Source organism: Anoplophora glabripennis, unplaced genomic scaffold (genome assembly GCF_000390285.2).
Source record: "Anoplophora glabripennis isolate ALB-LARVAE unplaced genomic scaffold, Agla_2.0 scaffold303, whole genome shotgun sequence".
NCBI classification, from domain to species: domain Eukaryota; kingdom Metazoa; phylum Arthropoda; class Insecta; order Coleoptera; family Cerambycidae; genus Anoplophora; species Anoplophora glabripennis.
Genome location: NW_019416416.1, coordinates 205,631 through 220,636, shown reverse-complemented (window position 1 = coordinate 220,636; position 15,006 = coordinate 205,631). Strand labels below are relative to the sequence as shown.

General features: G+C 32.1%; 1 protein-coding gene across 2 annotated transcripts in view; it reads left to right on the top strand.

Moving 5' to 3' along the window:
- LOC108907217 (dual specificity tyrosine-phosphorylation-regulated kinase 4) overlaps window positions 1-15,006 on the top strand; it is a 151,018-nt gene that overhangs the window by 92,618 nt on the left and 43,394 nt on the right. For both annotated transcript variants that reach the window (XM_018710794.1, XM_018710793.2), the window contains exons 5-6: window positions 593-773; window positions 14,177-14,340. In XM_018710794.1, the coding sequence (XP_018566310.1) occupies window positions 593-773; window positions 14,177-14,340 (345 nt within the window). The remainder of the gene's footprint in view (window positions 1-592; window positions 774-14,176; window positions 14,341-15,006) is intronic.

Genomic DNA, 15,006 nt, shown 5'->3' with positions numbered 1-15,006 from the left:
TATGATCCTACTATAGACAGAAATGTTTCAAAACATTTCAGTAAAAGTGAAATTCGATTGATTCAATTTTAAAAGTTACAAAATATAGGACGTTTACAAACTATTTTTGTTTGCTTACAAGATGAAATTATTTCTCTAACAATAATCTAGAAATTAGAAGTTCAAAAAAGTATATTGTAAGAAAATATTTCTTAATAAATATTTTTTAAAGTAACTCCCATTAGAATGAAGACATGAACATCAAAATATTTATTTATTATGTCTCTAATTTTAGAGAAAGCTCTTAGACGCTTGAGGCTTTATTTTTTGTCGACCTTACCTCTGAACAATTTCACTTTTAGCCGTGACCTTCGGCGTTCTAGAATCAAATAAATGAAACCAGAGAAGTTCAGGATTTATAGATGACATTTAAAATTGATTAGATTTGACGCTTTCTCTTCATTCAGGACTCATCCCGCGGTTCAAGTAAAATTGGTCGACTGTATCGAACTAAATATTTCATCAGAACCGCAAACACTCTATTAATAGAATTCACGAAAGCGCTTTCTGCGTTGCTGAACATATTTAATTAAAACAAATTATTCCTTTCCAGCTCCCGTTGTTAGATACAAGCAAATCGTCTTCCAGGCTCAACCTAAACCAAGGGAAGTCGGCAAATACCCCCAATTCCCCGATGGTCGAATCATTCCCTGCCATCAATAACAACTCCCATGGCTCCCACGAACTCACCAATAACAACAAGGAGGAGAATGGATTCCCGATGACACCGTCTGGTAAGTCGTTTCATCGTTGTGTTTATCATCTTTACTTCGCATCACAGGCTATTTAAATATCTCAAAATATACAGGTATAATAAACAAATATTGGTTAGATAATCAGTGTAATTACCAAAAAAAAAATCTAAAATTGATTAGAGCAATATTAATGGTTTTCCATGTTTTAACATAGGTACTTATTAATATAAAACGAAATAATATAGCAAATAATTTGATCCGTATTTTTTTATCTTTGTATCAGATCATTATTTAACTGAGGCTTTAAAAATACGTAAAAGTGACTACTTAGACTATGCTTTAATTAATTAAAAAGAAGCTCAACTCATAAACTGTCCTTTTATTTATTAATAATATCTTAAATAAGAAGGTTCCTGTAATAACATAACTATCACAAGGTTGATAAAAATGGCGTACGATTCGAAAAGGAAATCAAAAAAAAAATTATACAGTGTGTCCCAAAATGATGGAACAAAATTCATACTTTTTATCTAGAAACAGGTCAATTAGTAAATAGAAATTGTCACTTTTCTGCAATACTTTCTATTTTTTTGCGCCATGTTTGACAAAAACCTATAACATTACGGATTTTAATAGGACGCTCTGTATTTTATAGTTTAAATCTATAACCCTTCTAAAGACAAATTCAGCGATATAAGGTTATACCTACTTTTTTGTAAATGTAAAAAATTGTCTTTTAAGTGGTACTGACGACTATTTCAAACAATCATACTCTCTTCTATACTTTAAACGTACCTACTCTTTATTAATCTTTTTCTACTTACTTTAAAGTTTTTTTTCTCAAAAAAAAACATCGATAAACACATAAAATTCACCAGAGCACCTTAGGTAAGTATAACGTGAATCGTTTTAGTTCCAATTCCTTCATTGTTAAATTGTTTTGAAAAATGGTTGCCCCGTTTAAGAAAAAAACAGAGAATTGAATTTTAATTATGATTGGATTTGCAGAGAAAATCCGTAGTCAACAGGAGGTATATGTGAGTTATTTCACCATAAGTATCTAGACCAGAAAATTACTCGAGCTGCAATAAGTAAAGTATCCAAAATGTTTGAAGAAACCGTTAGTATAAAAGATCTACCTGGATCAGGAAGGCGAAGAACGGTAAGGGAAAATGACCTTTAAAATGTGCTCGCCGTTACTAAAAATCCTCACTCACTCATTAGACCTATCTCAGCCAAGTTCAACTTGTCGAAGTCCTCAGTTCACAGAAATCTGAAGTCTCAAACGTGGCGTCCGTACAAGGCAGATGACACAGACAGAACATTACAGTTTTGCGAGGAAATTAGAAATTTATTTGAAAGACAACCCAACTTAAAAAATCACATAATTTTCACTGACGAAGCAACTTTTTGCTTAAACGGAACTGTGAATATACAATACTAGGTTTTTAAGCCCAGAAAATCCACAATAGATGCAAGAAAACATACACAACGGCCGGAAAAAGTGAATGTTTGGGCTGGAATAGTAGGAAATCGCATACTGGGACCTTATTTCTTCGAGGGCAATCTGACAGGCGATACTTATTTGGATTTTTTGCGTTTTCAACTGATTCCAGTCCTGGAATTAATTTTTCCTAACCCTAATGAGCACGATATGCCTGCTGGTGATGTCTGGTTCCAACAAGATGGTGCCCCTCCATTCCACATTTTCGCCTCGATGTAAGAAATTGCCTTAATAAAGTTCTCCCAAATCGATGGATAGGCAGAAGAGGGCCGCTTGAATGGACACCACGCTCCCCTGACTTAACCCCACTAGATTTTTTTTGTGGGGTTGTCTAAAAAGCAAAGTGTATGTGAACAGACCAGGATCCACTATCGAAGGATTGAAAAATCGTATCAGAGAGAACAAGTTCGAAACATAACACCAAAAAAATAGAATAAAAAATAGAAAATATTACAAAAAAGTGATAATTTCTATTTACTAATTAACCTGTTTCAGGAATTTTTTTAAATTTCAACTGTAAAAAAAATATGAATTTTGTTCCATCATTATGAGACACACTGTATAAGGAGTTATTGTGACATTTTGACACTTTAATACATTTCGTGTATTTAAAATTGCATTTCTAACGAAAATTTCCATAAACTGGTTATATCCCAAGAATAATTTTATTTTCAATTTACTTAAATTGTGTTGCTGGCTGTAAGCTGACTTTAATCTAAAAAAATCAAAACTATAAAACGACTCCTTCTTCGAAAAAAATGCATTCGTGAATACATGTCACGTGATCAATAATTTAGTTTGGATTAGTAATTCCTTTGCATTACCAATTAAATTTCGGTAAAATTATTAAAATGATAGAGTCAAGGCACATATCTAACCAATATGCGACACTCTTTTGATAAGGCACAGATGCCGCCGTTGACCTTGTCCATTTAAACTGGATGCTAAACGTTGCCAGATTGGACAATAAAAATTGATATCTGAAAAAAGTGTTGCCAATTCGAAATATTGAATGAACATGAACATAAAATGCTTACACCTACATTTATCACAATTTTCACTTAATTGATAAAGTGTCTGTCTAACCGGGATGATAAATTAGATAACTAATATATTAAAATAAAATTGCTAAGTGTTCATTAATTTTTTGTTGAAATAAAATACCTAATAACAAATTATACACATATTTAATTTTACATTTTTTATATTAGGAGTTTTACTAACATTTTTATTAATAGATTTTATGTGGTAGTAAATTCGCAGAATTACAAGTTACTTTATTAAATAGTCCAAAGAAAAATTTGGACAGGGATGTTGAACTGGAGGTACATCTTTACAAAAATTATAAATGGTGTTTCCTGGGTAGTTACAAATACAATTAGCAATCAAATTTGTTATCTAACTGAATAATGATTATAGAAAATATGTCATTTTAACTTCCAAAAGGTATTACACTAGTTATGTAAATTTGAAATCGTTTTATCCATGCATTATTAATTCTGGGTGTCCACATTTTTCTATCGACATCTAAAAGAACAATTTATATTATAAAAATTTAATATTTAAACAATTTTTATAAGCAATTTAAGATTACCTATATAAAAAGTAATAATCATACAATTGTTCTTCTTTAGGAAACCGAAAAAATGTATATTTTTATTTTCTTTCTTGCATTTCCGAACTGATTTAGACATTCTGTGTAACTGCAAATAATTGTTAATGAAAACGCCAAAGTTTTAAAAATAAATAACTATAAATTCACTGTAAACCACTTTTTAAAACACTTCAATACAGCTAACGGCAACAATGTTTACAAAATGACCAAAATGGCTATTATATGATTTATACGTAACGTCACTAACATAAACTACACGGAGATAAAACATGTACGGAAGTATTCGGGCTTCATCGGTAATGTATTTAATTCGCAGATAAAAACCGTTCATACGTAGCATCATTTTATGGGCAAAATAATCAAACATTCTATTTTACTCTACAAAATTTATATATCCTTAAAGTTTTGTATTTCATATTTATTCTGTTTAATGCCGAAATAATAGTAAATATGAAAATATCATCTTACGTAGTCACACAGCTGTTCTGTTGGGATATACGCATGCGTTCAGTCCCTTTAAATTGGATGTATCTCCATTCGTGTTGCACAAAGTAGCTCTATCTCTCTAAGTGTCGCATATGGGTTAGATATGTGGTCAAGGTATGTTAAGTCACAACTTTATGCTTTACCGACAATTTATTCAACCAATAGGCAATCCGATTTTCACATAAACGCAATAGTTTGTCATTGTTATCATGTTAAATCATTAATATTGATGACCCTAAAATTTAGTGATTTTTAATTGACAGTACCAATTGTGCAATGTTGGTTGCCTATACTTGGTGGTCACGTGGCTTGTAATCATTTATAAAGACTCTTTAGTTCTTCAGCATCATTAGCCCTTTATGATCTATTAATAGTTTTAGGTCTCAAATATATCGTAACAATAAAGGAGACCTGCTCTTGGTGCGTGATGTAAGATTTATAAAATAAGACATCACTAACTTCCCTTCAGATATTTCCTCGCAGAACGAACTTTTAATGAAAGATAATTAGACTAAAGACATACAGCTGCTTTTCGCTGGAACGTACGAAATTCAAACTATTCTCTGCCACGATATAAGTCTCGAATGTCACGTAGTCACTTGTAGGCCGGGAATACTTTAATCTTGCACCATTTGTTGTGGAGCAAGTGCACATTTCTGTGGAGTAGGCAGATGCAAATCAGTTCCCCTGCTTATCGAGATCGGGATCGGTTTCTTACAACGAAAGTTGCACCTTGACGTTGCAATGCATTTTGTGCACGTTCGAGAAGAGCCGCATTTGCATACTACAAAGTAAATTAGCTTGACAGTTTAAAAAAACGAGTTTTCAATTTTGCACGTAGAATCCAGTTGAATTGGTTGTAGGTATGTGGAAATAATACCAGCGAGTAACGAAATGATGGAAGTTGCAACAATGTTATTGAATATAAAGTCTATACGTTTAGAGGAATTAAATGGTCGAAATTAAAAAAGATATCGTTGTCGAACAGTGACAGCCCTTTTCTAAAAATTTTTACTCAAATCAGTTCTTTTACTAGTAGTCCAGTTGGTAGAGGTTTGGCCTGTGTCAAACCTTGATAACCCGGAAATAACTACACAGGCCTACTTTAAATGATGAGTACAATAACAGGTTAATTTGCTGACAAAGTATTTTATCAGGAAAAAAAGTTATTAACAATTTAATCGTGAAAAATTTTTTTTTCGTAGTTTTCTTTAAATAACAGCGGGATGACTTTGTACGAAAAAATGCTTAGGACATGATTTTGTTCGTAATAAAAATAGTTACAAAATGGCGGTGGTCCGATTACGAAATTTGCAATAACAAAGTCGTGAGATTGAAAAAACGGTATAAAACGTCATTTTTTAAAAGTTGCTGTAAAAATGTCAATTATAAACAAAAAGTGATAAAACTTTCGAAAACTATAGTTCAATATATATACAATAATGACGCTAAAGCCGAAAATCAGGAGAGCAAAACTTTTTGTTCTATAACATTCATCGGAATCTGAAACTCGAAACTTTGCCAAATTTGTTCGAAGCTTTGCTGACACTTGAAATTTGGTACACACATAGTGTAAATATGCAGAAACCAAAAGCAATTTGCAAAATTCAAGTATCTTCATTTTTGCAGTTTTGGTAAGGTTTTATACGTCACCCTAGTTTTATACGTCCCCTTTTTTTTTAATTTTTGGAAAAATATATATGTATATTTATAAAATATTCCATCACGGTAGATTAACCAGCACAATTACCTACAATTAAAAAAATAATAATTTTCATCGTTTAGATCCTAAGCTACTTAACATTTTGCGCCTGTTAGCCGTAGTCGTACATTATTCAACATATCAACATAAAACAAAATCGTACGTGTGGGGTAAACCTTTAACTTTTCATTTTCGAGCGCGAGCTCCGCTCTTCGGCGCTTGTATACTATTAGAAATATGCAACAGTAAATTTAAACAATTGTTTACTTAAAGTTAAAGGTTTACCCCACACGTACGATTTTGTTTTATGTTAATATGTTGAATAATGTACGACTACGGCTAACAGGCGCAAAATGTTAAGTAGCTTAGGATCTAAACTATGAAAATATTTTTTTTTTTAAATTGTAGGTAATTGTGCTGGCTAATCTACCGTAATGGAATATTTTATAAATATACATAAATATACGTCCAAAAATTAAAAAAACGGTGACGTATAAAACTAGGGTGACGTATAAAACCTTACCAAAACTGCAAAAATGAAGATACTTGAATTTTGCAAATTGCTTTTGGTTTCTGCATATTTACACTATGTGTGTACCAAATTTCAAGTGTCAGCAAAGCTTCGAACAAGTTTGGCAATGTTTCGAGTTTCAGATGCCGATGAATGTATAACACCTTATAGAACAAAAAGTTCGGACCACCGGCATTTTGTAGCTATTTTTATTACGAACAAAATCATGTCTTAAGCATTTTTTCGTACAAAGTCATCCCGCCGAGTTATTTAAAGAAAACTACTAAAAAAAATTTTTTTCACGATTAAATTGTTAATAACTATTTTTTCTAATAAAATACTTTGTCAGCAAATTAACCTGTTATTGTACTCATCATTTAAAATAGACCTGTGTAGTTATTTCCGAGTTATCAAGGAAATGTCACCAACAGTAACTTTTCGGCCTCTGCCGACTGGACTCTAGGGGAATGCAACTTATAGAGTAGTAATTTCCACATTATGAGCAGTTAGGGACCTTGTCTATGCGGTTAGATATACTTTGTTTACTTAGATTTCTGGCATCATTTGATATAAGATTAAAAAAAAATGAATTAGTGTGAATTAAATAGTCAAAAAACGACAACTGATAATAGAATACTTATGTTTGATAAAATTCAAATTGGTTCTCTGGAATTCAAAGGGATTAAAGTCTTTAAAAAATGTTATCATTTTTGGTCAGAGATGTGCGAGGGAAGAACACATGGGGATTTCTGCTGCACATCTATGAGGATACATTAGATTTTCTTGGGGATGTATGGGAATTTTTTTGGAACTTTAGTATCATTGGGATATACCAAGGAAATATTGGCATTAAAAAGGATTTACTCGGATTAACGGGGATGCATTTCGTTAATTTCATAATTTCTTGCTACAGCCGTTATTTTGATTTTTCTTCAGATATCTCAAAAACTGTTCTAGACACTACAAAATGGAAATAAATTATGATTTTCAAATTTTGCTCAATGGCGATTTATGGTTCGATGACTAAATATCAAATTTTAGATAATTTTACAGTAAAAAGATACTCTTGCACGGTTTCGGTAGATCACGTTATTTTAGAGAACATTAGATTTAAAAATTACGATACATATGAAAAATATATGAAAAATACTTTGTAAACACCAACAACAAATACGATACACCTTTTATAATAAACATTGAAATCAATTAATAATCAGTTATTTAGCAAGAAGGTGTAAAAACTGGTTGCTAAAATTACAAATTTATATTCAAAATGTGTTACAATCATTAATAATACCTAAAAAGTTTTATTTGTAACTGAAGAATGAAAAACATAAATTAGTTATTACGCTGACCAAACGTTGACATTTTTGTTTTACTGGTTTTTCTTGACTGTATCGTCGTAAATAGCTATTTTTGAAATATTGTTATTTTTACATGACCAGTAAATTTTCATACAATAATAATGTAGTTGATAAACCCGTCTTTTGCTACCTATCGAAATGATCAGATAATTTTTTTGTAGAATTTTTATTTTTTTTATTATAGTGGAAATGAAAAAATGTTAATTTGAAATTTTGCTAATGGTGGCTGGTGAAAATTAAGGTGGTCACATTTTTATGAAATGATTTCATAACGAAAAAATTTGGGAAACAAAAAGTGACCAAAAATGAAACCTCGTATTCTTTGGTGAATTTTAAGGGGAGTCTTTTCTATAAAGTTTTTATCCAGGACGCTTCGTTAAAAAGCTACAGGGTGTTAAATTTAAAAACTTTTTTTAATTTTTTTAAATGATTGAAAAACTAGTATACTAGAATACGAGGTTTCATTTTTCGTCACCGTTTGTGAATCACCCTGTATATGCAATTTCTTATGTGATAGACACGAACATGAGAGAAGAGTTCTAATAAATACAGGCAGAAAATCCTTCTTAAGGGAGCTACAAGCTCTTGATTATACGCCCTTGGGACCTAGTTTATTGATTAAAACTTTTTTCTTAATTTTAAACATAGAATAGTAAAACAGTCTGATTATAGATACGTTATGTATAAATTTCAGTGCTGATACGTGTAAGCAAAAATATGTGATCAGTGTATGAGGATATACTTGGAATTTACTCAAGATTTTACTAAAGAATTCCAGTAATATAACGAGAAATTACAAGATTTATTAAAAAAAAACTATACATTTGTACACTTTTTAGCAAACGTGTTCTTCTCTCGGTGATACATTGAGTGGGTTTCCCACTGGTTTTAAGATTTCAAGTGTTTCAAAATATTAAACTTGTTTATCTAGATAGTATTTTTCATGTACACCCACAAGAGATGACCAAATTATTCTACCAATCAGGGAAAATTCGATCCAAAAACCTACTAGCAAACAGCTTAATTTAGTGGAATGACCACCATAAAGGTGAAACCCACAATTGTTTTGAGACAAATTTTATTTAAATTGATGGCAATGTTAAGAAACAGTATATTTTGGATGGAATTTTTAAACTTTTAAATTTGGTAAATATAGCCAAAGCAAAAAAAAAGTATTTGAATAAATATAATTTTAACAGGAAACGGCTAATTATACGTCCATATCAGTGTTTTAAGCATACATCTCTTTAAAACAAAAGGTCAATGAGAAAGTTAAACAAAATAATCTCTTAATTATTTACTCGAACATCGTCTCTTGAGAGATAAGACATAGTTATTGGATTCTTTGTGATAAAGAAAAAGGAAGTACGTCATTTAAAATTTTCTTCTGTTTATCTGAATCCAAGAGATGTTTGTGGTGTACAAACATTTCCTATCTAATTTCATTCCAAATTCTTGGGGCCGTTAGAGTTCCATGTTCCACTTAGGAGTTAGTTGGGAAACTGATCAAGTTTAGTTCCCCTGCCGATTCTTGAAGCCAGGACAGCATCTAGGTACTTGAATTAAATATAACGGTATCTTCCTGCATTAATTTTTAATTTTTTTTACTTTGTCCATCATAACATAATTGCCAATATTCTGAGCCAATATTCATCTGAATCAAATAATAGCAATTCTTCAAAAATATGTGTCCAAATTTTCGTCCAACTCCTTAGGACGGTCCTGTCTATGTTATGATTACATTACAGTCTTCTCCACATCTTGATAATAATAATAATTTGATATATTCATGTTCTGCTTTACTTTTAACCCATTATTTTTCATTTCACGCTTCAATTTTTTCTTCTAGGCGACCTTGTTAGCTTCTGAAAAAATGAAAATTTGTTTGACCTTCCAAGTTTTTAAGCCTACACGCACATAACGTCTCACGCTACAATATAACTAAAAAAATCGTCCTTTCAACTTAATGCGGTATTAATGTAGGCATTAACTAATTTTCAACGCTTCTTACGGTTATGAAATTGTACGGAAACATATGGGCAACCTTGACATTTTGTTTAAAAGCTAGCAGTTGGTTTGGCTACAGTTTGTTTATATTTACTTTTGTTTAATGGTGCTTTTTAATATCCCCTTATTATCATACACTGTGGGGGATATAATGGCGTATTTATTAATTTAAAGACTTGATTTACTTATCTGGCGATAATCCTTAAGGAGCTTGTTGGTTGTTCAAATTTTTATGGTGCATTGTTATTGGATATTGGATCATATGCTTGATTTATACCTAATTCCGTTTTAAAATTACAAGCTACCGGAGTTTGTTGATACAATTCTTAATTACTCTGATTGTTATTAAATTAGGTTGTCTTTTTCACACAGAATAACGTAGGGAAGAAAATGTATCGTTCTTCTTTGGCTCTGTTCACGAATGACCAAATGAATGACAAAGTTATATTTCACTCTGGCACCGTACTTTTCCTTTTCTTACAATAATTCTTGCATAACAGTTCGTAACATTAAACATAAAAATTCAGTAGCCACTCCACAATGTCCTATAGAAACGACCTTGAGGTTCACGTCACAGTTCACATGTATGGTAATCGGCCAAAGAACTGGAGTTCCCACGTCCACATCGAGGTGTCAGCATTTTTTCGAGATCTGCTTACTAATCCGTATTAGCTATATTTTATAAATGAGGTCCACATGATCAGCCTTATCAATTCTGTCAGCCAAAGAGTTCCTCTACATCTAATAGACGTTTTTTTGTTTCTGTTTTACAACATTTTCTTGAAATAATGGCCCGTTTTTTATAACCTTTCTTCCAGAAAGACCGTGGGTTAGCAGCTAGTGTTTTGACCCACTCGACTTCCATACCTGGATAGACTAAAAAGTTTACCGAATCTTCGCTTTTCAAATTCGAATACTGAATTGCTTAGTTCAGAATAGGTAATAAATTGTTATTAACCATTTCACGAAGTTGGCGTAAACAAATATAAATTGGTTAAAAACATCTTCTGGCGCACTTTTAATACCACAAACCAAGAGGAAAATTTTACTCGTGGCAGAAGTTGTCGGTGAAGTCCTTAATTTACAAAAAACCTAAAAAGATAAAGTAAACCTTTCTCCTCCATCCGACAGAATCAAAGCAGACAATCTTGTCTTTGCTGGCTTTGCTAAATCCGAAAAAATTGGAGACAAAAACCTCTTTATGTAATATAAAGCTCCGATAAAAATAACCAATGAAGAGCCTTATCTATGAGCTTAACAAAAGCGCTTCCGGCTTCTTTGCCGTAGCATGAAAAAGATGTATTAGGTGACATCTTGTTTACAGAATTCTTTTGTCGGGAACATCACAATTATTGCCTGAAACTGTTTCTTTCCCGATTTACTTATTTTTATTTCGCAGTTTTAAAATAAGGTAAAAATAAGTCAATCAATGGAACAAGGAAGGATACATCTAGTTCTCCTTTTGAAATCGATTTCATAAAATTCATTGTGAATATTAATATACAGAGTGGGAAAGGATACTATGGATTCAGAAGGTGATAAAACATTACGATTAATTTTCTGTGGATCATTTCTTTTGCGTTTTGTGGATCTGAGATACAGGACGTCAAAGATGATTTTCTTTAAAGCAAGTTTTAGCTAAAAAATCATGGAATGCATTGAAATTTGGCACAGATAAGTGCTTGAGTTAGTTGAATACTCTAATGCTGTTAGTTTTTGGTCATTTGCATGTATCTTTTTTATGACACATCTCTTTAAAGTTAGATTCTCTACAGAATGTGTCGTATATTATAATAAGATATACAGGGTTCTTCACGGTAAGTGGCCTATTAGACGTTTCAGGTGAACCAAAGACAATACGACTCTGAAATTTTATTTACGGGGGTTATCAGATATGCTCTCTTCAATGAAAATAACGTCATCATTGGTTATACCGGAAGTAGCTGTCATCTTCGTTATTTTAAATGGAACACCCTATATATTATTGCATTATCGACAAGATAAATTAAAAATAAATCAAAAATGTTAAAGCTTGCCTGTACCTAAATCTAACCGTTTTCGAGATAATCGACATTTTATAAAAATTTTGACAGATGTAAACGTTTCGAAAATTCCTTATATCTCTCTTCGTTCTGGGAGCTTTCACTTGCTTTTCGGAATACACAAAGAACATAAGATACACTGGCTTCCGTTATCAAAATTACCTGAAGAAAATTATACTAAGTGTCTCATTTTTCACGTTACATTTTCAAAACTTAAAACCGACATAATTTTTTAAATTCAAACGGAACACCCTGTATTTTTCTGCATCATATTATAGAAAATAAAATTCTCTTTTCACCAATATAGGCATTGTAGAGGTTAGTTTCAATTTTCTCAGATATTTGCGGATAACTTACATTTTCAAGAATATTACGTTAAAATATCATCAAATGTGCCTTGAAAGGCAAATATTAGTATTGTCATTCAGTATTCTACAAGAGTATCAAGTACTTCCTCGACAAAATGCAAAAATGCAGAATAATTATTTTAATGAAGATATTTTGAAGTTATTTTATGTTACGTTTATGTTTTATTACATGTTACGGACATTCACCATGAATCAGTATTAGCTGCATTTCTATGATTTGATATTTTGCAAACTTTGAAGAATTGGACGCGAATGAAAGTCGGCCACCTACATACAATAGCGTTTTTTGTAGAACATAATTTTTTTTTGAGGGGGTATATTTACACAAAAATAATACCTAATAAGATTTCCGTCCATTGGGATACTATTATTAGCAACTGCAAGTACAATAAAGAGCAAATAAGCATCATTTCATTAAGAAGACAATGAACTGTAAAGTAACCAAAATGTTAAGTTATAGTATCCTCTCAACTTCATTCCAAATATCATAAAATTATAATAATGCATTTATTACCTAGTTATTTGAAATTATCTATTTATTGTCTTTAGATAGAGATAGAGTAATCATAAATGAACAAAACAGTTGTATATTACGGGGGCGTAAGATTAACAAATTTCAAAATACAGCGAGTATTAATATTGGGGAGTTTCATCACAACGTGACAACAGTGCTTAACCTGCTTATGCTCACCATGTGTACACGCGGCAGACTTGTCCTACGGAAAAAATGTAATCAACTGTTATTGTGAAACATTTAGTAAATTTCAAGACAATTGTCGAAGATGGTGTTGTGCTTAAATTTTAGCTCAATTTTAATAATTATCAATCTCTTAAAACAGGAACTTCACTTTTAATCAAATTACGTATTTCAAAAATATATAATTAAAGTACTCAAAGATTCACGTCGTAATTATACGTATAAAAATATTTTAGGTACTTACCAAAAAGCAAAATTCAGGAATTTTTAAACGCAGAAGTACAAATCAATTTACAACATATGCTCAAAATGTCCACCACCATTTTCGATGCTCGCGCGACACCATCGAATCCAATTTTTGCGCACTTGCTGGAAAACACCTCAAGAAAAGGAAATAGTGGTACGTAAAAAACACTCCGACACGGTCGAATCCAGATACTAACTGAATTGCGTATTGGTGGTTACTGCACACCTTAGTACCTCGAGTCAATAAACCGCCGCGCCGTTGTCACATTGCTCGATATGAATTTTATCGAATTTTTTTATTACAACGCTAATTATTTTTTAGAATTAAGCATAAAGAAGTTCAAAAAAGTGATAAATATTATATTTTATGGTATTCTATGCACACCGGTATGTCAATATTCCTTATTAATCGAACTTTTGCACATCAAGTTGGAGATTCTGGTAATAATTTTTTTCTCGGAAATGGTTTAGTTTAGCACCCATGTCATATAAGGTTTTTTTGTTTACTAGTCTATCGTCCGTTAAAATTAGGGCAGTCAAACTTATAACACCCTGTATAGCAAGATGATTTTATGACTAAAAAACGTTTTTTTTTGTAAAATATTTTGAATCTTATCTAATTTTTATAGTTACCTCATTTTATTGTTACTTTTTTATTGGGTAGGCTTAATTAATAATTAAATTGGTCCTGAGGAATTTATTTTTTCAGAGCACCCTGTAGATATCGTTAGGCACGATTTTGTTGCAAGTCTGTTTGTAAATATTCAAGGGAAGATAATGCAATAAAGATTATAAAGCCTGATAATTTATAATGCATTCAAAATCAATTTCAGTCATTATTTTCCAATTTAGCGACAGGTGGAGCCCGCATCGTGTTCATTCGTAATTATTTTTTTGCAGAGGCTCTTCGTCTGTACGGCAACCGGCTGTCGGAGTACGAAAAGACTGAAATAGAGAACTATTCGAAAATCTGGTACCTCGGCCTGTCTGCCTGCAAGATCCACGGGGAGCAGGGGTCGTCGCAGAATGGTGGGTACGACGACGACAGCGGGAGCTACAACAAGGTGAGTTCACAAAGGAATTTTTAATTAGGGCCCGAGAGGGTTTAATGCGGTCGTTAGGGACAGAACCAGACAGGTCCGTATCTAAGATTTCGTATGCAGACAAAGATTATCCTGGATGTATTAATATGTATGTCTCGAAAGGTAGGCAAGTCCGCATGCGCTGACAGGACCACTGGTTAAAGAATGCCTTGACTATTTTCTAAATGTCCATCGATTAAGGATAATCATTTCCGAAAAATAGAACGCTTTTTGGGGAAGTTACAACTAATGAAAAGATCTATTGATCATAGAATTTTTGAGTTAATATATTTTAATCGGACCTACCTTAAAACCGTTTTTCAAAATTTTCATTTTAATAATAGTCCACAGTACAGGCCCCCTCTGGAAAGTTGATTACCACATACTTTATAACTCCGGAGGGGCATCCTTTTAATGAGTCTACCACATTTTTCCTCTGCGACTTTTCTCGATTCCTCCGCTTTTCCACTCGGAAAAGTCCAAAAACATGGCAATTTCCCGGGGTCTTGAAAAGTCAAGACCACATCTTTTATTTTTAGCTTAAGTAACTGGAAATTTTGTTGCAAATGCCGATTTAAATTTGTCCGACAGAAATTCCTCCAACATTGACATGTCTACCGGTCGAAACATGCCAAAATAACAGGGTAT